This window comes from Mesoplodon mirus, assembly GCF_964341445.2.
Source record: "Mesoplodon mirus genome assembly, chromosome: 3".
NCBI classification, from domain to species: domain Eukaryota; kingdom Metazoa; phylum Chordata; class Mammalia; order Artiodactyla; family Ziphiidae; genus Mesoplodon; species Mesoplodon mirus.
In genome coordinates, this window is record NC_138978.1 from 13,573,286 (window position 1) to 13,597,642 (window position 24,357).

At 48.1% G+C, this 24,357-nt stretch overlaps 1 protein-coding gene across 1 annotated transcript in view; it reads left to right on the top strand.

The window, feature by feature from the left end:
* The window catches only part of LOC309799071 (uncharacterized protein), a gene marked incomplete at both ends in the record, with an annotated part of 200,358 nt that extends 184,069 nt beyond the window's left edge, over positions 1-16,289 (top strand). Inside the window, 2 exons of the mRNA XM_082612099.1 lie at positions 3,594-3,673; positions 16,173-16,289. Of these exons, the coding sequence (XP_082468225.1) occupies positions 3,594-3,673; positions 16,173-16,289 (197 nt within the window). The remainder of the gene's footprint in view (positions 1-3,593; positions 3,674-16,172) is intronic.
* Positions 16,290-24,357: the final 8,068 nt, after the last annotated feature.

The window sequence follows — 24,357 nt, forward strand, 5'->3', positions numbered from 1 at the left end:
ACGAGAGTTTGCCTCATTTCCTGTTAGTGCCAGGGCCCAGAGCTCAGCAGGTGCATCTAAAAACTGAGCAGCTGCGAGGCCTACACTGGCCAGCCAAGGGTAGCGTGAAGCACTCCCAAGCTTACCGTTTGTTGACTGTTACCCAAGCAAGGGGGGAAAAGTAGGCAAGCTTCTCCACTTTAAATGCCTTCCTTTGCAGGCTGTAATTCTTAATAGACATTGCTTTAGCAAGCCTCCAGAGAGGTTACCACCAGTGAGTGTGCTCAAAGTGGTAACGACAAACAGTTATGATAAGAAACCCAATCATAACATTTCCAAGTACCCATCACGAGTTATTAGAAGGAGACTGTACGGCGGACATTCCCGTCCACCTTTCATAGGTCACAACAGTACTTAACACACTCACAGAGCCCTTAAGCACTATTCCGAACATTGAATCCCCACAAGAACTCTACGCAGTGATACTAGTATAATCATCCCCATTGGACAGATGAGGACACTGAGTCCCGGAGCAGTGAAATAACTTTCCCAGGGTCGTACGGCTTGTTAGGGACCGAGCTGGGATGGGAGTGTGCGGTAGAACATAGTTGAGCCCCGGGTGCAGAGCTCGGCCCTTTCCCGTAGGGGGCAACTCCCTGTGAGTCTGCTGCTACCCTGTGCATGCCTGTGACCCATGCTGCTGGGCTGCAGCTGTCCCTACCCCTCAGGGACTCCCCCACTGCCATTAGCACCCCCCAGAAGAGTTTCCCCAAAGGGCATGATGATCACATTAGCAGCAAGCCCTCGGTTTCATCATCCTTTCAGGTTGAAGAGAACCTTCGGGAGGATTCCAGAAGGAAATTGCTTCAGCTGCAAGAAATGAGGAACAGAGAAAACCTCATTAAAGCCAATTTGGAAAGGGTAGTAGGTCAGGTAGGTGTGCTGCAGAGCCCCTTCACGGGCCCGTGCTCTCCACGGAATCCCGCACCCAAGCGGCCGGCAGGGATGAATGAGGAGGAAGATGGCCTGCCTTAGTTCACCCACTTATTTTCTATACGAAGAAGTGTCTAGAAAGATCTAGAGCTGAGATTCTATCTAGATCTGGAGTCTGAGCTCTTAACCACGATGCTCTACTACTTCGCTATTAGTTACTAAGCTAAGCATCATTGTTCTGTGTTTTGAAGAAAGTTTCGTGAACCTTTGTCCCGCCCCCAAAGGTAGTGGAAATGACTCCTGCGTTAGTCCTGTCCTCCATCAGCTGCAGTTTCCCTTCCCCTCATTTCAGATGAGGATCAACAGTTCTCGGGAAACTCAGCAGTATTTGCTGCAAGAAGAGTTACGGCAGCATCTGGCAGAGAAGGAGAAGCTGACCGAGGAAAGGCTACAGCAAGAGGAGAAGCTGAAAGCCAGAGTCAAGCGGCTAATGGCAGAGAAATCGGTAAGGTGGTCCCCGTCCTTCTCTTTACTACTGGAAACTGATGAAATGGGCTTTCCTATGAGAAACAGAGGGCACGTACTCAGATGGAGGAATCTCAGCAACTCCTTGTTGGGAGCTAAATTAATTAAAGAGGGTGAATGATGTAGGAGGAATTAACATGAAGCTTGAATCCTAAAGCTCAGAGATCAACTTGAAGATCAACTTGAAGAGGCAAGCTTATTGAAATGTCTAGAAATGGTACTTTGCTTATATACCGCAGCTGATTTTATTGATACAAATCCCAGTCGTTACTGCGGGTCCTGGTTTGTGTCTAAGTGTGTGCAAGACCAACCAATTGTATTTCAGTCTTTTGCTTTCTCTTCATGCATATCAGGGGAAACACATGGCCAAAACGGCTACTTACTTTTCCAGAAACCAGCCAATTACAGGATAGTTAACAGTGGCACCTCTCAATCAAAGGTGTCCACGGATCATATGGGGATGTTGTTGAAATGCAGATTCTGACTCAGCAGGTCTCGGGTGGGGGGAGCCTGGGATTCTGCATTTCTGAACAGCTCCCAGCTGGTACCGATAGCACAGCTCTGCAGACTACATTTTCAGCCACAAAGTTTTAGAAGAAGGTTTTCCCCAAGTTGGCCGATAAGAACCACCTGGGGCTTCCCTGGTGGCGCAGTGGTTGAGAGTCCGCCTGCGGATGCAGGGGACACCGGTTCATGCCCCGGTCCGGGAGGATCCCACATGCTGCGGAGCGGCTGGGCCCGTGAGCCATGGCCGCTGAGCCTGCACGTCCAGAGCCTGTGCTCCGCAAAGGAGAGGCCACAACAGTGAGAGGCCCGCGTACCGCAAAAAAAAAAAAAATGCCCCTCCAGGGACTTCCCTGGCGGTCCAGTTGTTAAGACTCTGTGCTTCCGCTGCAGGGGGCACGGTTTCGATCCCTGGTCAGGGAACTAATATCCTGCATGCTGCATGGTGCCCGCAAAAAAAAAAAAGCCCCTCCAGGAGCAAATTTGATGTGATTGTTCAGAGATGAGACTAGAATGACAACAAGTGGAAACCCAAGCTTAGAAGAATATTAGAAGAAAAAAAGAAATAAAACATGGGGAGGGAACATAGGGGGGATCTCTTATTTATAGTGATGCTAAGTAGGTAGGAAAGTTGGAAATCTTCCTAGATGTGACTCTGTATTCGAAATGCAATTTTTAAATTCCTTCTCTGCTGAAGCCCTGTAATGAGATTTTCCAAGGTACTAAGTAAGTGACAGGGTTTCTGCTAATCCATGATTTGTTCATGTTTCTTCAAATACAAGAGAGGGAGGTTGTGATCACTGATAAAGCTGCTGTCCTCACCATTCTGGCCACAGGAGCAGTCCTTCAGTGATCTAGGAGCCAAGTGCAAAGGGTCCCGACATGAGGAAGTCATTCAGCGTCAGAAAGAGGCTTTATCTGAGCTTCGTGCACGAATCAAAGAACTTGAGAGGGCCTGCTTGTCAAGTAAGTTTCCTCCTGCCTAGTCACCCCCTCTGTGCTCAGAACCGTGGACCCCAGACTTGAGGGTTCACTTTAGGGACTAACCAATTTGCCAGGACCACCATCTTCTATCCCCATCATTTCATAACTAAAAAAACAGAGTTATAAAAAAAGATGGGCAGGAAAAAAAATAGATGGGTAGGCATGAGCTCAGAGTCAAGAGCAGGCCTTGATATTAAATAAACAGGATTTCATGAAAAACTCAGAACCTTGTCCTTCTTTTTCTTATTTCACTGTGGCCCAGTGAAAACTTTTTCATAGACAGATGCTGTGCAAGGACCAACCTTGGGGAACTTCCCAGGATAAATACCCTGTTTAGAGGGAATAGGGCTTTCAAGAAACCAAGCTTGCTGCTGGGTGGAGCCCTGGGCTAGGACACAGAAGCCTGGGTTCAAGTCCATCCTCACACCTGTGGCCGAAGGTTCCCCCTCAGTGCCCCAGCCCTGGGAGGCTGCAGCCTCATCTGAGCTGTGTGGCCTTGGACAAGTCATGTCACCTCTCTGGGCCTCGATGCCTCACCTGCCAAGGGAGGATGGTGAGCTAATTAGTACTGGCCTGTGGTAAGTGTCCAGTAAATAGCAGCTGTGACTTTTACATGCAGTAACTTCTTCCTGAGCCTTTCTTTTGAGTGTAAATTATTTCTTTTATAGATCATAAGGACCACATGGATGGATCATTTCTAGACTTAAAGACCCTCGGGATGGAAAAAAATGTTCGGAAAATATTGGATGTAAAACCTGACTTGCCAACTTTTTCAAGAGTAGAGATCGGAACGGTAACCAAAGAAACTTTGTCTCTGCATTGACTGACACGTGGGGAGGGTGGGCATGAGGACAGACACTAGCCGTGTGCCCTGGCACCACTGTATACATCATTGGTTCAAGACCAGGTCCTCCCTGATGGGCTGGCACCTGTATGGACTGATCAGTGCCTGGCCGTACCAGCGATCCAATGTTTGAATAGAAAGGCGGCTTCCTATCGTGTACAGCATGATATAACATTGCACTGATGCTGGCCAGGTCAATCTCTGGGCCCTCCTTTTCACATCACATGTTATATTCTGCAGAAAATATCCAACAAGCTAATGTACAACAGTATGTCATGAGCTTGCCTAACATTTGCTTTTTGCTATAAACTGAAAAACATGAACACATAAAGGGCAGCCAAAGGGAGCCATGATGATTAAGAAGACACAAGTTCTAGAATCAGAGACCTGTGTCCTAATCCCAGCTCTGCAAGCTCTGTGACCTTGGGCAGGCTCCTAACCTTTCTGGGACTTCAATTTCCCAGCTGTAAAATGATGATGGAAAAATTAAAGGAGATCATTATGTAAAGTGCTTATCCCAGTGCCTAGCTCGTAGCGAGCACTTTAATAGGTGATAGTTATTATTATTAAACAGTATTTAAAGAGCATTATCCAAGAAAACCTTCCTTTCTTAGGGAGCATAGTTTGTGCTTTCCAGGATTTTCAGAAGTATTTTGATTGTTAGGTTGAAGGTGCTCTGTATCCTAAATGGATGTTTGATAAGGTGTTTGACTGACACATGACAATGGACAGCTCAGGCCAGCGTGGCTTGCTGCGGCAGCTGGTCTAAACCAGCTTTTGGAAAACATAATAAAGCCATCCTATCTGTACCAGCATTTTCTCCTACAATTTTTCTAGACATTTGCTCACACGTCTAGAGGTGTGAGTCTTCAGAAACGTGTTGGTCTTCCTGATAAAATTGAACCTTCCTTCTCTGAGGTTGAGAGTAGAGGGACCGTCTCCAGGTGGGGAGCTCAGCTGGATCTCACGTCCTGATGGTCCTGCTTCCAAGAACTTCTCCTTGGCAACAAGCCCTCATCCCACCACTGACACCACAGAGCAGGAAACCTCCCAACTCTCAATCCTCCAAGGTTGGCAGTAATTAAATGAAAGAGCAGGAGGAAGAATAGCTGACATCTGTGAACTGCTTACTGTGTGCCAGGCGTTGAGCTCAGCCGGCTCCATGCCTTATGTCATTTAACCATCGTAGCAGCCTTGTGTCATAGTTACTATTATTGTCCCCATTTAACAGATAAGAAAAAGTAAGGCTTCAGGAGGTCAAGTACCTCACCCAAGGTCACAGAATAATGATTGAAGACACACCAGGGGTGTGTCCCTGGTGGTGTGTCTGCTAGCCTGCAGAGACCGGGTGGGGACTGTGTGCTTGGATCCTGTAGCCCAGGCTCTTCCTTAGTGACCCTCCCCTCAGGAAAAGAGGGGGCGTCTGGAGAGGTACAGAGGATGCAGCTCAGGGTAGCTGAAGACACTGAGCAGCATCTCAGGTTCTTTTTGCAGCAGATCTGCCCGGTTTATTGTCATCTTCAGATACCCTCTTTTATTCTCATCTCCATAGATACATAGACAAATATGTCCACTCTTATCTATCACAGTCACTTTGGGGGCCATTATAGTTTTTTAGTTGTTTTGTTTTTAATCTCAGAGGTTTTCAGGGTAGTGCCAACAAATGCTAGGGCTAAGAGATGCTCATGGCAAGCATTAAAAGCCAATTTATTTTTTAAGGAGGCTTATTATGGTTATTTGTAGTCGTTCAGTTCGGGTAACCTATTCAGACTGGTGGCCATTGCATGCAGTCATTTGGGCTTCCAGCAGCCAGCTGGCTGGTTGGGGTCTTAGGGAGATGCAGCTGCAAACACTATCTGCATTGTCTCTGGAAAGGGTCTGAAGTGATGCCCACCCACCAGGTTCCCGAGCCAGGAGAAGGTTGGGCCAAATTTTGTGAGGGTATGGTTTCTGCTGCACAGAAATGAGATTCCTTTAATAAAAAGGAGGGAGGCTATTTTCCACTTAACCTTCATTCGTTCATTCAACAAACATGCCCACTATGCACCACTCGGTGCCAGGTGCCATGCTGGGCACAAGGAGGGAGATAGTGAGCAAAAGCCGCATGGTCCCCATTTTTCTGGAGCTTGTCTTCTCAACATCAGCGGTACTGATTTTTTGTTTGGGAGACTGCCCTATGCATCGTGGGGTGTTTAGCAGCATCCTTGTCCTCTACCCACTAGATGCCAGCAGCAATTATGACAACCACAAATGTGTCCAGGCATTGCTAAATGTCCTGGAGGGGGTAGGGTGGACAGAGTCACCCCCGGTTGAGAACCACTGGCCTAAAGGGAAGACAGACGAGACGGTGGCCAAAGAACGGCACAAGTGATGCATCATTTCAAAGGCAGTCGTGCTCTGAAGGGGTAGGAACACAGTCATAAAGAAAGCAGTTCACAGAGTCAGACTGGATTTAAAACCAACTCTCTTGGCGTGGACATATATACACACACACGCCACCAAAGGTAAAATAGATAGCTAGTGGGAAGCAGCTGCATCGCACAGGGAGAGCAGGTCGGTGCTGTGTGTCTACCTAGAGGGGTGGGATAGGGAGGGTGGGAGGGAGACGCAAGAGGCAGGGGATATGGGGATATATGGATATCTATAGCTGATTCACTTTTTGATACAGCAGAAACTAACACACCATTGTAAAGCAAATATACTCCAATAAAGATGTTAAAAAAATTAACTCTCTCAAATTATTCTTTAGTATCTTTCCAGTTCTTCCATTATTGTTTGGGTTATTCTTCTGGATGTAGAAAATCATAATGGAATGCCAAGTGAGTTTTTCTTCTTTTTTTTAATTTCAGCCTCAAAATGGCCTTTCCAGCCCAGGGTCCATCATGGCCACTGAGAAGTTAAGGAAAATGGATCTGGCTGACGCTTTAGATCTTAGTGAAAAGCTGGTAGGTATACCCAGCATCAGTCCCCTCCTGTCCAAACCTGCGTGCCCTGCAGATAGTTTAAAACCAACGCCACATACATGTTTAGTTGTTTCAGTAGCTCCACGAGACCCATCTCCTATCCCAGCATGGGCTGGAAATTGCAGAGCCCAATTCCTTGGAAGACTGGATAGTAAGAATGAATGTTTATGTCTGTTGTCATTCCCCCTCCCCACATCCCCCCAATTCTCAAAAAGGCATAGTGTAAATGGATGCGGGGGAAAATGAAAGTCGTACTAAAAACCCCAAATGCACTCATTTGCAAAGCATGTGTTTCTTCTCTGCAACTGCAGAAAATGAATGAAACAGAATTAGACGTTTGCCTCCTCAAAGTGGTCACCAGCGGTCTTGGGCCAGGCCTCTTACCTGCGAAATGCTTTCTCGTAGTACATGGACATGAGCCAAACCCTCGGGAATTTGATGAACATCCAAGGTATGTCAGGTCACGTGTCCATGAAACACCTCTCCCCAAAAGAGAGGGAGAGAATCTACCAGCTTCGAGAAATAGACCTGTACCTGGTGTTTGATAAGATCACCCTACTCAAGAACCAGCTGCAGAGAAAAGAGGAGCTTTTGAGACGATACGAGAAGGACATTGAACAGCTCAAGTATGGCCCATGTCCCCGGCAAAAGGCCCAGGCCTCCATTCTCCAGGCTAAACCTCGGTGCAGCTGCAGACCCGTAGGGACCAGGACAAGAGGACAGAGGCCTGGGTGTGGAGGGGGGCAGGCGGGATGGTGACTCAGGGCCTGATGGACCCAAGTCTCTGGGCAAGAAAGCAGCAGTTAAAGTACCCTACTGCTAAGGAATAAGGTGCACCTTTTATAAATGTGTCTGATGTTTCACCATGTGTGTGCTTTTCGTAATTCCATCCTATTTTCAGTGGTATCCGTTCCCCCACCCTCTCTGGGAAATTGGGAGGGGCTGGTAGCATAACCGTTGCCCCCTTCATGCTGCACGTCCACAGCCAATGGGCTATTTATTCTGCCCTCTAGTCCCCACATCTTCAGCCTTCCCCCCACTTGTAAGGAAACCGTGAAGCCAGGCATATATGGAAGTGTTCTGAGGATCTCCCAGGTCGGGAGCATTGGTGGTGAGTGAGAAAGATGAGGAGAAAAGAGACTTTGTCTCCCCTGTGTGCTCAGGCAGAGCAAAGTGTCGGTTCAGATGTACCAGTCACAGGTGGCAAAGCTGAAGGACATCTCCAAAGAGGCCGAAGAAAAGGCGCTGCTGAAGGAGGCCCTGGCGCACATGGAAGAGCAGCTGCACCAGGAGAAGAGGGTCACCAGGGCGATCAGGCAGCAGAAGGTGAGAGGTCCCTGCTCGGAGCAGAGCCTCTGAGGCTGCCCCTCAGCTCCCTTTAGAAACAGCCAACTGAGGTCCCAGTGGGATCCAGGCAGCACAGAATGCATTCGCTCATTGCAAAGGAAGGTGGCAGAATAGCTTTAGCATTAGGCAGACTTAGGTTTAGACTCTTGTTCTGCCATTTACTGTGTGACTTCAGGCAGCTTTTTTTTTCTTTTAACATCTTTATTGGAGTATAATTGCTTTACAGTGTTGTGTTCGTTTCTGCTGTGTAACAAATTGAATCAGCTATATGCATACGTATATCCTCAGATCCCTCCCTCTTGCGTCTCCCTCCCACCCTCCTTATCCCACCCCTCTAGGTGGTCGCAAAGCAATGAGCTGATCTCCCTGTGCTATGCAGCTGCTTCCCACTAGCTATCTATTTTACATTTGGTAGTGTATATATGTCCATGCCACTCTCTCACTTCGTCCCAGCTTACCCTCCCCCCTCCCCATTTCCTCAAGTCCATTCTCTACATCTGTGTCTTTATTCCTGGCTGCCCCTAGGTTCATCAGAACCTTCTTTTTTTTTTTTTTTTTAGATTCCATATATATGTGTTAGCTTAACATCTCTGAGACTCATAGTCTAGCTTGCCTCTATTTTTTTTAACTTTCTTTTTTTTAATTTAATTTTTATTTTATATTGGAGTATAGTTGATTTACAGAGTTGTGTTAGTTTCAGGTGTACAGCAAAGTGATTCAGTTATACATATGCATATATCTATTCTCTTTCAGATTCTTTTCCCATATAAGTTATTACAGAATATTGAGTAGAGTTCCCTGTGCTCTACAGTAGGTCCTTGTTGATTACATATTTTATATATAATAGTGTGTATATGTTAAACCCAAACTCCTAATTTATCCCTCCCCACCACATTTCCACTTTGGTAACCATAAGTTTGTTTTCAAAGTCTGTGAGTCTGTTTCTGTTTTGTAAATAAGCTCATTTGTATCATTTTTTTTAGATTCCACATATAAGTGATATAATATGATATTTGTCTTTGTCTGACTTACTTCACATAGTATGATAGTGTCTAGGTCCATCCATGTTGCTGCAAATGACATTACTTCATCCTTTTTTACGGCTGAGTAGTATTCCACTGTATATTTGTACCACATCTTCTTTATCCACTCCTCCATCGACATTTAGGCTGCTTCCATGTCCTGGCTGTTGTAAACAGTGCTTTCTGAGACTCATAGTCTAGCTCGTCTGTATTTTTTTAACTTTTGATAATTCGTGTATTTTATCTTGTTCTTTCTATCCAGATAACTATTTTTTCTACCAGTTTTATTGAGACATAATTGACACACAGCACTGTACTGAGCTTAAGGGTGTCCAGCATCATGATCTGACTTCCCTGCCTCCTGAAATGATGACCACAATCAGTTGAGTGAACAGCCCGAGTGTTTTTAAAGGCGGCACTTCTGATTTTCATTGTTCTGCCAGGTGCCAGGGATACACCGAGGAATAAGCTCTCTGAGAATAAAGATTTGGGTTTGCTCTTCTGAGTAGCCAGAATAGTACTCCAGTCTTTCTGACTTGGGGCTGTGTATTTGTATACACATGCTTGCGTGTATCTGTGTACATGTGAGTATATGCTGTGTGTTTGCATGTGTGTGTATTTGCATGTGTGTGTTTGCTGCCTGCATGAGCTCTAAGGAGGCCAAGGTCATAGAAGGGTGCCCTTCTCCTCAACCAGGAGGTGATGGTCAGATAGTTCCTTGCAGAAGCCTGCCCTCCATCCTGCCAACCTTCCAGGCAATAGGTTTCCAGACAGCAGGCTCTCTGGCTTAGAGCCCCAGAAATGAAAAGTGGCTGTCCTGCTCTGAGGGAGCCTGGATGCGGTGTTCCCAGTGCTCACTGCTGTGAATTAAACATCACAGGCCTTAGTCTGCATGTGTCATCGGGCTGCCTCAGGCAGAGGACAGTTTCCTTTCACACCAAGCAATGCCAGGGAGAGCTGGGCCAGTGACAGAGTTGTGACTTTCCCTTTGATGTGCCCTCTGTAGAGCTCACCCCTCCCCGAAATGCCCCCCGCCCGCCCCCAGGGCTTGGCAGACTAGGTCCCAAAGCAGATACACCAGACCACAGAATGGGACAGAGAAGGGCCCAAAAAAAACCATTGTCATGTACTGAAAACCTGAGGATTTACATAATCAGGCTTCACATGCATTATTCATGGGCTGCCTCATTCTTACACAATGCAAGGGACATGCCAGCCTGTTTGTCAGGAAGAAAACAATAATACATTTGAAAGTTTTGCTGGATCCTAAAGGGCACTTGTATACATCTGTCTTGGCATCCGTTCCTTCCAGGGAGTATATCTTCGTTGTCTTTAAGCAGAAATGAACAGAAAGTAGAATTCCTCTTTTCTAAGGTTTACACTTAGTATTTTCACAAGGAGCCTTAGTTTTTTAGCCTCCTGTATAAAACTTTGAAACTCTTCACCCATTCACAGAGGTGGCAGTGTTGAAGCACTGAGATGAAATGACACATCTTAAGCTTCAGAATTGCCCCCCCCCAAAAAAAATGGAGTTTGTAGTTTTAATGTTTGACCATCTCTTCACCAAGCAGACCTTTCAAGAATCAAAAGTCCTATTTCCACACTAATATCTCTGGCTGTGAAAATGAGACTTGGTATAAGATGCTGGGCCTTCACAGTGAACTGGGCCTGTGGCTCTGTCCATGTGGCAGAGGGACGGGAACCGCGGCCCAGGCCGTGCTCACTCGAATCCACATCCCACATCCCTCGAGAAGCCGGCAGTGTCTCTCAGAGTTCAGAGGCCAGATTTGGAGGCAAGCAAATAGGGGTCAAGCCCCACCGCTGCCCCGAATGACCCTGAGTAAGTGGCTTGACCTCTGTATCGCTGGTTCCTCAACAAAGCAACCAAAAGTGTTAGCAAGGGGCCTACTCCGTGGGGCAGTGGGAGGGTTAAATGGCAAAATGCCTGCAGTGCCTGGCACATCGCAAGCCTCGTTTCTAAGGGGGAAGAATAGGCAGCTCATGGATGGGTGGGGATTCCTCTATTTCTTTCAGGGAGCTTCCTGCCAGCTGACGCCTTCCCCGGTCCTCCCAAAGCCGCCAGCTCTTATGGGATGCGCTCTTCTCTTTGGTGAATACGACTAGGGCCACGGCCAAGAAAGGACCTAGATACCTTTTGTGAATGGGTTAAGGCTGGGATTTTCAAGAGGAAATTTTTAAATGCACAGAAGTTGCCACTTGGGAAGCACGCAAGCCCTTTCTTAGGGCTTGAAGTGTAAGAAAGGCTGAAGGGCACCGGCTGCTTCTGGCAGGAGAAGCCGCTCAGCTCTCCTGCCAATCAAATCTCCAGCCAATCAAGTCCTGGCTAGCGGCGTGACCACCGCTTTGCCCTGTGGTCTCAGCCAGGAAAAGCCCCTAACCTTCCCTCTGCTTAATTAGCTCAGATCCCTCTTCTTTAAGATGAGAATAAAAATGTCACCTAGCTCGTAGCCTTCCCAATGGGAGCTTGTATACAAAAGCCTTAGCACATAGGACCACAAAGCATTCACTCTCTCCTACCATCGTCATTATCCTCACTATTCTCTTTAACTCACTATCTTCCAAGATTTCCTTGGGCCCAGGTATTCTCAAGATTCTGGCTTCCTCCGTGCCACTTGTGTGTTTTGTTTGTTTGTTTGTTTGTTTTTGCGGTACGCAGGCCTCTCACTGTTGTGGCCTCTCCCGTTGCAGAGCACAGGCTCCGGACGCGCAGGCTCAGCGGCCATGGCTCACGGGCCCAGCCACTCCGCGGCATGTGGGATCCTCCTGGACCGGGACACGAACCCGTGTGCCCTGCGTCGGCAGGCAGACTCTCAACCTCTGCGCCACCAGGGAAGCCCCACAATTGGTAGATGTTGTGTAGGAGGAGCGTGGGATGGGAGGTGCTTGGGGTGGTGCTCTTCTGCCCACAATGATGAAGTAGAGCCATGTGGCCAGGCCTATGCAGCCTATGGATAGAAGAAGGCTAAAGAAAAAGACCCTCCCCCACCCCCTTCATCACATCCCAGTGTGTTCAGTAAAGTTCAGGAAAAGCAGGTGCACAGGGGCCAGGCTCTGCCCTTCAGTGCCCAGTTGCCCACTGACGGAACTTAATCCAGGAAGGAACTTTGCAGCAATGTTCAAACTGGGGTTCCCTTGAGCCTTTGGGTGCCATGGACGGGTGTGACTCTCAAAGCACACACACCTTTCTCCCGCCAGAGAAGCTCTCCATTATCTTATACCCCAAGTTCCTCATGGGATTTTGCTTGGATAAACGGTTCTGCAAAAAAAGAGGTGGGGGATGGGGTGGGAGAGAAGAAGGCTGTTGGTTTAAAACTAACCCCTGCTTTATAATATCTGGGAATTTGGATAGTGATTGTCTCAACTGAGTTTGTGATAAATACTGAGTGGCTGCAGGCTCGAGGCCTTCTCCACGGAAAACGCCTGGAGGGCAACCGTCAGTTCAATGCGGGCCCATCAGCCTTCACGGACAGTCCTCTGAGGGTAGAGTTAGCATCCTTCTGGGAGAATGGAAGAGTCTTGTAAGCACCTATGCCGTGTCCCAAAAGACAGCCTTATTTCCTCCCTGAGTTTTGTGACTACCCGGTAGGGTTGCCAGATTGAGGGGAAAACAAACAAACCAAAAACACGATGCCCAGTTAAATTTTAATTTCAGATAAACAACAAAAGCTATTCAGTATAAATGTCCTAAATATTACACGGGGGATATTCACACTCACAAATTTGTTGGCTTCATTCTGAAATTCAGATTTAACTGGGCATCCTGTATTTTATCTGGCAACCCCTCCAACATTTACTGAGCACCAACTAGACACCAAGCAGGGAGGTTCTGAACCAGGTGTCACAAGATGGCAGCCCACAGATATATTCCATTTGTCTCATGGGATTTTTTTTTAAGTTACATTTCAAACTAGGGCAGTTTCCTGGAATACTCTGGATTTCCAGCTTCTCTGGGAAACTTGGAAGATCTGGTGACCCTAGGCCCACAGACCCACAAGCCACCATCACAAGCCTCCATCTTCCAGGCCCCTTAGAAAGGCGCTGGGCTCGTGTGTTTGCTGCTGTCCACCACCACCCCAGCTCACTTCACCCACTTCTTTTACTTTCCTGGCCGCTGTAGGAATCAGGTTGGCGACCCCAGTGGATGCTCAGGGCTCTAGGAGAACGTCTCCTTCCTGACACCACTGCACATTCACCTGCGGAGCGTCAGTCTGCAAGGGAGACCCCAGTTCCCTCTCACTTTTGTGTCTCCAGTGCCTAGGGGATGCTCTTTCTTTGATGAGCTGCCCCTGAGGTGCAGGGTCTTGAGCAGATCAGGGTCAGCAATAGTAATCAAACCCCAGGGGAGCGGCAAGCTCCAGGGTTTCAGTGATGCTGGCTTCCCAACAGGCCCCTGTCGTCCCTGCCAGGGAGGTTAGCCACTGGGGCTTTCAACATTTCCACTGGGTGGAAAGCCACTGGACATCTACAGCCTCTTCCACTGATCTAGGAGGCTCTGCTTCCAGCTAAAGCAGATCTGTCCTCCAAGAAGAATAAGTATCCTTCGTAGCCTTCTTGGTTGACCACCTCCTTCTCTGCTGGAACCTGGAACAGAGATTCCCTAAAAGGTGCAGCAGGACAGTGTAGCATTACCCCAAAGCCACACCCCCTTCTGCAGACCTCTATCCTCACCTCCTCACCTAGGAAGGCTCAACATTCCATCCAAATGGGTAGCATCTGAAAGTTGAGAAAAATCCATTTTTCTCTGATGCAAAAGGCAAAAAGAACATAAACTAAATTTGGTCAATATTCTTTCTGTGTTAAAGAGACGAATGTTTGGAGAGCTGATGAAGAACTCAAAGATGCAGAACTCACATTTCCAGGTGAGCCAGAAGAGAGAAGAGAGAAAACCCTAGAACGTCAGCAGGAAGCCCAGTTGACAGTTATCCCACATCTATTATGTATTGAGCATTTGGCATGTGCCGGGCACAGAGCCAAACACTCGATGTGCAGTATCTCTTTTAAGCTTCACAACAGCCCTATGGGGTGGGTGTTGTTATTATACCCAATTGACAGATGAGGTGTGTGAGGCTCAGAGACTTTCTTTGTCCAGAGCCACACAGCTCAGTAGGAGAGCTGGGAATCAGTGCAGATCTGACACCCAGCTGAGTGCTAGCTTTTCCTCCTTTAGGTTAGAAACCTCCAGGTAATAAACCGGATACATTTCCAGTGGCATTTCTCTGAAATTTCAAGGAAGCATCCTCTAGAATTCTCTTCCAAGTTGAGAATTAAGACTACGAAATCTTGAACATGTTGAAACATTGCCATTGACCAATCAGCCCTGGAACTGGAATTAAGCCAGTCCACGTTCCCACTTTGCAGACAGTAGAGGTGAGCTCTCAGGAAGCTAGAAAGCCAAACACATTTTGGTTGAATATGAGAGAGGAGACATTCAAGTTTGATAAAAGGCCACAGTCATGCTGAGGCAACCAAATTATCATGGGAAGAAACGAAGATATTCTAGGTGAGGGATATATTTGGAAAATAGAAGCTTCTCAACCAGCATCCTTGTGCTAAGACCAGAAGGTGGTTACTCCCCAGAGCAGGATGTTAAGAGGATAGAGAGCATCCTGAGGGCCCCACTTGATCGGAGACGTTTGCCACCCTGCAAAGTGGAAACGACTGGAAGTTTGTTACTTATTCACTCACATATATGACTGAGCTGGGAGGAGGCAGAAACTGCCCTACATCTAGGTTTTGTCTGAGGACCACCTGGGGATGTGAAATGGCAGAGGAGATATTGGGATGGGTCCCGGATGTTGTGGGAACATTGTGCTTCTCTGAGATGTGAGACACCCTGGAACTTCACGCTGCCTCTGGCTTTAACAGAAGCGGGGCAGATGGTGCTTCGGCTAAGAGCAAAGAGCCAGCTTCCCATTCTCCCTGCCCTCCAGCCTGAGCTTAGAAGTTTGGTGTCTAGGATCTCGTCAGCACAGAAAGGTTTCCTCCAGGTTCCTTGCCAAGTGTAACTTGGGCGACTCCTTCCCCAAGAGTGGGCCTTGGGCGTCCCTGGTGGCGCAGTGGTTGAGAGTCCACCTGCCGATGCAGGGGACACGGGTTCGTGCCCCGGTCTGGGAAGATCCCACATGCCGCGGAGCGGCTGGGCCTGTGAGCCATGGCCGCTGAGCCTGCACGTCCGGAGCCTGTGCTCCGCAACGGGAGAGGCCACAACACTGAGAGGCCTGCGTACCGCAAAAAACAAAGGCGGGGAGGGGGCTTTTTTAAGGATATAGGGGTGAGTGCCTCATAAAAACTGGGAGCTGAAAGAGAGCCTGGCCTCGAAATAGAACTGGTAAGCCATCAGATCTCAGGCATCATCTCTTTTACACACACACAAGCATGCGCACACGCACACACAGGCTGTATCTCCTCTCTGTGTCTCTGTGTGGCTCCCCTGATCTCTGCTCTCTCCAGTCATGTGACAGGAAGGAATGACCTCATGGTCCCCCAGTTCAAAGGACCAGCCCAGGAAGCAAGTAGCATCTTAGAGCCCATAACCCCAAATCCTGGGAGTGACCATCTTAAAAGCCCAGCCCGTTTCAAGTGCCCGATCAGCTATGACCCGGGACAGAGTCACACATATGGCTGCCTGGATCCAGGAGTAGTGCTCAGAAAAGGGTTAGACAGAACCCCTAGAGTATGCTGCATTTTCCCCTCCTAAGACATCAGAGACATAAGGCATTCAGTTCAGTAACAGCTTTTCGAGAGAAAGTCCATCCCAATGAAATTGCCTATAATCAGAAACTCCTGGTTCAAAAAAAGATGCAAATGTCAGAAGAAAATGTTAACTGTGTATCTGGAAGAGTGTACACCAAAATGTGAATAAGGTTACCTGTGGGTAGTGTGATAATGGTGGATCATTTTACCTTCGTTTTGCTCACGTCTATGTGTGTATATAAATATTTTTTACAACAAAGATTTTATTTTGAGTAACAAAAAATGCCATTTGAGAAATATTTGGGGATCTCCCTACAATTATAGAGTTTGGGCATTTGTTGCTCTTGCTTGTTGTAGGTTGGAGCCAGAAAAGGCACCCCAAAGATGGACCAAGGAAGGGAGATGCTGAAGAGAGAAATGTCCAGCAAATCCAGCCAGAGCCTTCTGTTTTCTAAACCTGGTGGAAGGAACTAGAAACGTCGTCCCGCTGGGCCTCGCATGATCCTCCGTGAGTCAGTGTAACTCTTCTGCGTCAAACTACTAAGATGCGTTTTTAGGACATTAAAAGTTGCTACCCTAGTGTGTTGCTTCCTAGACTGGTATTTTGCACAATACTGTATTTTGGAGTGTGTGAGGAGAGGGGTTCTTTTCACAGATATTATGAATGTAAACATACGCAGGCGTATGAAGAATAAGTTTGAAATTCAGACTCCTAGGCCTGGTAGATGCAATTATGTGTTTGAGTAGTGACAAACCCAAATGTCACACCTCCAAGGAGCTCTGAGAAGCCCGCAGTTGAGAAAACCCAGGGCGTGTACTGGGGCCACAGGACAGAATGGTAACCTCAGGGCTGTTGGGGCCATGGTATAGTGCATTTATATCTGAATTGATTATAATAAATGTGAACAGCAACCAGTTTTATCGCTTCCATAACAGTGAGTCATGTTTATGTGGTGCTCTGCGGTGTTCAAAACACTTCTCGTCTAATCGTCTCTCAAGCCCTGGGAGGTAAATAGCATTATGTTCCCCATTTTACAAAGGAGGAAGCTGAGGCCCAGAGAGGTTAAATGGCCCGTCTAAAGTCACACAGCTAGTAAATTCAAGAATTGGGTCTGGAACCCAGGTTTCTAACTCCATCTCACGCTGCCCATTCTGCCGCACCAAGACAGCCCAGTAGGTCAAGTCCCAGGCCATCAGGACAGACCAAGTACCCAGTCAATCAAAGAACACACACTGCCCAGGTGGACACACCCCTTTCCCGTGGTGTTTGAAGAGACCCTCATTTTTGCCTTCTATCCAGCCATCTGTTCTCTCCCTGCCTTTCTTGTACGGCCAGAGAGCACCAAACAAAACAGGAGGAAGGGCCAGAAGCGATGAATATCATTTATTTTTTTATTTTTAAAAAGCCACATTAAATGTATTTTGATATTTTAAAACGAAATGCATTCTTTATACTGATTAAAACTAGAAGGAAATGGGAAAAATGATTTGCATGATCTTCCACTAAAGGTACTTCTTACACAGTGAGAAGGGGGAGCATCACCTGACCTTCAAAATAATCTTGAAAATCCCAGCAGTTTTCCATAAAGAACATATTACTTATACTGTACCATATCCCCAAAATCCAAAACAGCAATCTCCAGCACCAGAAAAGATCACTTGGTCAGGCAGTAGTTAAGTATCTGGCTCATGTTTGGAAGCCAAATTGTGTGGGAAAAAAAATACTTTGGTTGAATACAAATATTTGAATTTGCATAAGTTAACTGTAATGCCTATGGGACTCCACTGTATTTGAGGTTTTTCAAAGGACGTGCTAATCTTTATCATATCAACATTGCAACCCACAGTGGCAATGTCCTTTCTTTACTCCTTGAACTAGATGGTTCTTTAGGTGTCTCCTCAGCCACACACCCCTTTCTCTGAGAATGCACATTCCCCAACCAGGTTTACCCTACCTACTGCTGCTCTCTTGGCCACACCTGACTGGCTGATCAGTAGATATTCTACTCAAGCCAGACCAATCAGGTTTCTCTTCTAACCCAAGCTGGGTCAATCAGCACCTGTGCCCTTGATATTTGGAAGTGGGACACGGAGTTACCACACAGGTCATTAATGGCCCGGAGCTGAAAGTCTTGATGCAGTTCCCAGCTGGGGTGGCCATTTCTCCCACTGTGTTTGGAGAAACAAAGCCAGTCTTAGAAAGAGATGGCCAGGATAGATAAGCAACAGGTAGAGACAAGAAACCAAGACCCAGGGAATTCCCTGGCGGTCCACCCTGCGCTTTCACTGCCAAGGGCCCGGACTCAATCCCTGGTCAGGGAGCTAGGATCCCATAAGCCACACCGTGTGGCAAAAAAAAAAAAGAAGAAGAAACCAAGACGACCCCCAGAGAGACAGTGCAGCAGACACTACAAGCCCCTTAGTCATTGCCTCCCTCTACTGTACAAGCAGCACGCGAAATGCCCTCATTTCGCAGCCTCCCTTGCAGCTAGACCTGGCTGTGTTGTTCACTTCTGGCCAGTGACATGCAGGTGAAGGCCCTGGGCAGGGCTTCTCTTCTGGAATTAAAGGCAAGGCTTTGCTAGGAGAAAGTTTTTCTCTTTGTCCCTTTGCCTTGTCTCCTTTTCCTCTCCTGGAGCTCAGACTTGGAGCTGGAGCAGCCATGTTGGGGATCACCAGGTAACAAGCAAGAGACCAAAGCCCACCTCAAAGGACAGTGGAGTGGAAAGACATGAAAAGCCTGGGTGGGAGCCTAGTGGCATCACTGTGCTCTGCACTGTACCTGAACTGCCTACCTCTGTACATCCTGTTGTATAAATAAATAAATCCTCTCAGTTTCAGCCACTGTAGTCAGATGTACCTGTTTATGCTGTGGAGCAAACGACTCAAAAGTTAGTGACTTAAAATGGCAACTGTTATTACTCATGATTCCATGCGTCAAGTAGGCCACTTGTACTGGTCTGGTTGGTTTGGCTGGGGCTAGTTTAGGGTGGCTTCGTGTACATGCCTGCCTAGTCATTGCCCGGCAAGCTGGGTTAGGACAGTGGTTCTCAACTGAGGGCGATTTTGCCACCCAGGGGGCATTGGGCAATGTCTGGACACACTTTGGTTGTTAAACTGGGGTGGGGGTGATCCTATCATCTCGGGGTAGAGGCCAGGGATGCTGCCAAACATCCTGCAGTGCACAGAACAGCTGCCCACAACCAAGACTTATTTGATCCAATATGTCAATCGTACCGAGAATGAGAAACCCTGGTCTAGAAAGGCCTCAGCTGGGACGTCTGATTCTGCCTGGTGTGGTCCCTCATCACCCAGCAGGCCAGACCAGGCCACGTGTGGTGGGTAGAGGTTTCCAAGAGCAAGAGGAGAGAGAAAGCCCCAAAGCACACTTTTCAAGTCTCCACCTGCCATGTGTTTGCCAACATCTCATCAGACAAAGCAAGGCACATGGCTAGAGTTCATTTGGGAGGGGCTCCAAATGTTTACCATCTACCCACATCCAGGTTTCTGTTATTTAAAGCTGAAGGCAGCGCGCGCCCAGAGCGTTAACGGGCGGGGGCGGGGGTGTGGCGTTGGGAGGTCCACTGGGCCTCCTGGTAGCCTCCCTGAGTTCAACCAATCCAGTGAGGAGAAGCCGTGGGCGGGGCGAGCTCCGCTGCCAGAGCGGCGTGAAAAATTTCCCAAGGCAGAGCGAAAACCTTTCCTGAGCGACTGAGCATGCCCGCTGGTGAAAGGTCCAGCCCAACTTTCACCACATCCCAGACTCCAGAGGGACTTTTCTGAAACCCAGAGAATTGACCATGTCCTCAAACAGCTTAAAAATCTTCCAGGGCTCCCCCGTGCCTCCTCAGGAAAAAAAGATCACACTTCAGTGGGTGTTTTATGCTTCATCCTCAACCAATTTCTTCAGCCATGTCTCCCACTACTTTTGCAAGAACTCTTTTGCTCCACGGATGTTGAAAACTTGCAGCTTCTCATACATACCATGTTCTCTGTGCACACAGGTTCACCTACCTGCGATTCTCTGCCCAGGCCCTCTCTACCAGGATAATTGCATCTGTACTTTCTAGGTCTATGAAGACAGTCATGCTTCATCCCTCTGGCATAGCTCTTGTTTTTTTTTTTGCATCTTTGTTGGAGTGTAGTTGCTTTACAGTGGTGTGTTGGTTTCTGCTTTGTGGCAGGGTGAATCAGTTATGCATGTGCATGTGTTCCCGTGTCTCTTCCCTCTTGCGTCTCCCTCCCTCCCGCCCTCCCTGTCCCACCCCTCTAGGTGGTCGCGGGGCGCCGAGCTCATCTCCCTGTGCTGTGCGGCTGATTCCCACTAGCTATCTATTTGATGTTTGCTGGTGTATATGTGTCCATGGCATAGCTCTTCTTATTCTGTGTTGTGAATATACTCTATGGGCTCCATGTCTTATCTTCACTAGAATGTGAGCTACTTGAGGGCAGGGGTCTTGGCATATTTTATACCTGTATGGAACTCTAAGACCTACCAGGGTGCCTGGCACCGGATAGATACTCAATAATTGTTTATTGAATAAATGAATGGATTATGAGCTCCATGAAGGAAAAAAAAAAAGCTGAAGGCATTCCAACTGATGCAGAAAGTTGCCCTGATCCCTGATGACTTTCTGGTTCCTGGTTTCTTTCCTTGGAAAGGCCCATTCCAATGCCTGCCCTTGGGTTCCACTAGGACTTTTTCTATCACTCAAGATTCTCTGGTTGCAACCAACAGAAATCTCCTGTGGCTAACTTAAACAGAAAAGGAGTTTACTGAAAGGAAATGCGGAAGGTTAGAGAATCAAAGGGCAAGCAAAGCTGAGGAGTCTGGACAGGCAGGAGCCATCTTTTCTTTTCCATAGATGTCGCCTTTTTTCTTCAGCCGGTTTGAGTTTCTGTTATTTGCAACCAAAATGGCATTTACTAAGACGCTCTGCACAGCCCCAACTGGTAGCTCTGAGAAGCTACCAGCGACCTTTCTTTCCCCTGACGTTGTACCAAGGGACAGCAAGGTACTTGCATTCCCCACCCCAGAACTCCCAGTCTTCTGATCCCCCAAGAAGCTAAGCCAAACAACTTCCTTCCACCCTTGCCAATGGGGGCCCATTTGGATTCAGGACTTTGCAGATAAGGTGCCCTTCTCCAGCAACTTGTCAGAGCCAGCAGTGCCTGCTGTTGTGGAAACCGGGGTCGTGAAGTGTCTACGAAAGAAAACAGCTTCCCCTGGAACCGTGTTGCAAAGTGTGTTCCTGGTAAGTGGAGTGGTTTCCAATTTTTTAGGGTCTTAGGAATGAAAGCAATACACTAACGATGAGAGGAAACCCAAAATCTGCTAATGCATTTATTTTTTTTATTATTATTATTTTTTAAGTTATGGCTGCATTGGGTCTTTGTTGCTGCGCCCGGGCTTTCTCTAGTTGTGGCGAGCAGGGGCTACTCTTTGTTGCATTGCGCGGGCTTCTCATTCCATGGCTTTCTCTTGTTGCGGAGCACAGGCTCTAGGCATGGAGGCTTCAGTAGTTGTGGCTCGCAGGCTCCAGAACGCAAGCTCAGTAGTTGTGGCGCACGGGCTTAGTTGCTCCGCGGCATGTGGGATCTTCCTGGACCAGGGCTCAAGCCTGTGTCCCCTGCATTGGCAGGCGGATTCTTAACCACTGCACCACCAGGGAAGCCCCTCATTTACTCTTAATGCTTCCCCCTGTTGAGGACAAACAGGAGAAAAAAGAAAGGGCAGGGCTTCCTTGGTGGCGCAGTGGTTGAGAGTCCGCCTGCCAGTGCAGGGGACACGGGTTCGTGCTCCGGTCCGGGAGGATCCCACATGCCACCGAGCAGCTGGGCCCGTGAGCCATGGCTGCTGAGCCTGTGCGTCCAGAGCCTGTGCTCCGCAGCGGTAGAGGCCGCAACAGTGAGAGACCCACGTACCGAAAAGAAAAGAAAAAAAAAAGGGCAATAGCAAGGTTCCCAATGAGCTGAGAAATGACCTTCTAAAAGGGCTCTCAATCTGGCCTCTGGTAGATGTCTGTCGGGGTTTCTGCCCAGCCTAGACCTTCCTCAGGAGAGAAGACGTTTAGGGCTTATAGTGGGCTGACTGGTGGCCCCAAAGATCTCAGACTCTAATCCCTGGGACCTGAGAATGTTACCTTAAAAGGTAAAGTTTTGCGGATATAAGGATTTTGAGTTGAGACTATCCTCGCCCTAAGTGCCATCTGTAAGTGTGATTATAAGTGAGAGACAGGAGGAGATTATATACAAAGCAGAGGCGGAGGCAGTGACCACAGAGGCAGGACTAGAGTGCTGCACCTACAAGTCAAGCGATGCCAGCAGCTTCTGTGGTTAGAGTCTTTTGAACTCCTTGGCTTTTCAGCTCCTGGGCTGTAAGATTTGAATCAGCAAATGCCCCAAGGAGAAAAGCTGCACCAAATGTCAAGCTTGCGTCTGTGTTTCCCTTCTCTCCAGAACTTGGCCCACATGTCTTGGTGTCTCTCTAACATTCAGATGCCAGCAAACAGATGTTTTCTTACTTTATCCAGGTTTTCTAAAATTTCTTTAGACTTCACCTGATCTTATGTTATTATTGAACTACCATCTCAATTACCCCTAGGAAGAAAATTTACAATTTTTAGAGAAAATGGAACCCTGGTACAGTCTTGGTAGGAATGTAAACTGGCAGAGCCACTGTGGAAAACAGTATGGAGGGTTCTCAGAAAACTAAAAATAGAACTACCATATCACCTCGCAACTCCACTCCTGGGTATAAATCCGAAAAAAACAAAAACACGTGTTTTCAAAAACATGTATTTGAAAAGATACATGCACCCCAATGTTCAGAGCATCATGATTTACAATTACCAAGATATGGAAGCAACCTAAGTGTCATCAAGAGATTAATGGATAGGGGCTTCCCTGGTGGCGCAGTGGTTGAGAGTCCGCCTTCCGATGCAGGGGACACGGGTTTGTGCCCCGGTCCGGGAAGATCCCACATGCCACGGAGCGGCTCTGCCCGTGAGCCATGGCCGTTGAGCCAGCGCGTCCAGAGCCTGTGCTCCGCAATGGCAGAGGCCACAACTGTGAGAGGCCCGCGTACCGCAAAAAAAAAAACACAAAAAACCCCCAAAACAAAACAAAAAAAACACCCCGTGGGTAGTCAGAGGAGAGGACCGTCACAGCTCATCCCCCTGTGCCGTGTGCCAGGCATGATCTGAGCACCTGTACACATGTTAACTTATTAAAATACTTCTAACAATCCTATCAGGTTGGGACTACCATCACCCCGCGTACAGACGGAACAAAAGGAAACAGAATATGGTTTCCTCCTTGTGTTCACATAGCCCGTTAACTGGCAGAGAGAGGACTTGAAGGCCACAGTCCGGCTCCCGAGTCCATGCCATGCTTTACAGCCTCCAACTTCTCACGCTCATTCCTAGAGCCACCTGGGAAGGAGGAACCAGGCAACTAAAGACTGGGTTTGAATCAGACTCCACATCTGACCAGCCGCGTGATCCCGAGCAGGGGGCCTCGCCTCTCTGAGTCTCAACCTGGCTCCCTTGCAAAATGGGCACATTCATGGGAACGTCAGCCTTCAGCAACGCTGTGACGAGTATCAGTGTAGCATGTGTGAACGGGCTTTGTAAACTCTGGAGTGTTCTGTGAGGTATAAACTACCCTCTATTCTCATTAGAGGGAATTCATTTCATAACCTGCTCCCGGCTCTTGAACTTTGCTGTGCATCCAGTCAGTGCTGGATGATCTGGAACCAACAGCTGGTCTATTTATGGCTGAAAACCCACAGGTCATAGGAAGACAGCAGCACCAGAGCCCCTGGGTGGCCACAAAGATAAGGTCCGTGTCCTGCCCCTTCCACTAGTGACAACTGAAAACCTTGGTTTCCCCAACACCCCGATCCAAGATCAACCCGACTCTTTGCCCAATGTTGGAGAAGTACCGGCGTGTCCTGCAGGCCTGGCTGGCCCCCTCTGACTGTGTGTTGCCTCTTTCCACAGATCAGTGCCCTACACAAGGCTACAACCAGGTGCTGTGCCAGACCCTGTCTGAGAGAAAATTAGAAATCACCACCCTGAAGCACGAGGCCGAGAACTTAAGGAGGGACGCCGCCAAAACGTCAGGTGAGGCCCTTCTGCATTCAGGCCCCAGAGCTTCTGCCCTCCCCCTGCAGACATCACCAGTCAACCAGCACACCTGTGCCCGTGACATGGGTGCAGCCTCAGGGATCACCCGTGTCGGTGCATTAGAGTTCTCCCTCAGTGGAGGTTTCTTGCCACCCACTTCCGAGGGCAGGGCCTGGTAAATATTTGAGAGAATGTTATCTCTTGGCTACAAGGTCTCCTGAGCACTGGCCCCACCAGGGAGAACACAGGTCGCCTTGTGGCTTGGGTGGTTCCACAAAGCAGCCTGAGTGCAAACTAGAGCGTGGACAAAATGGGCTCACTCCTTTAAGGCACCCATGGTCTCACCCATTTCAGCCGAGTGCACTTGGGCCCAAGGGAAACCATTTTCTAATTTGATCCGAGGTGGTTCCCTG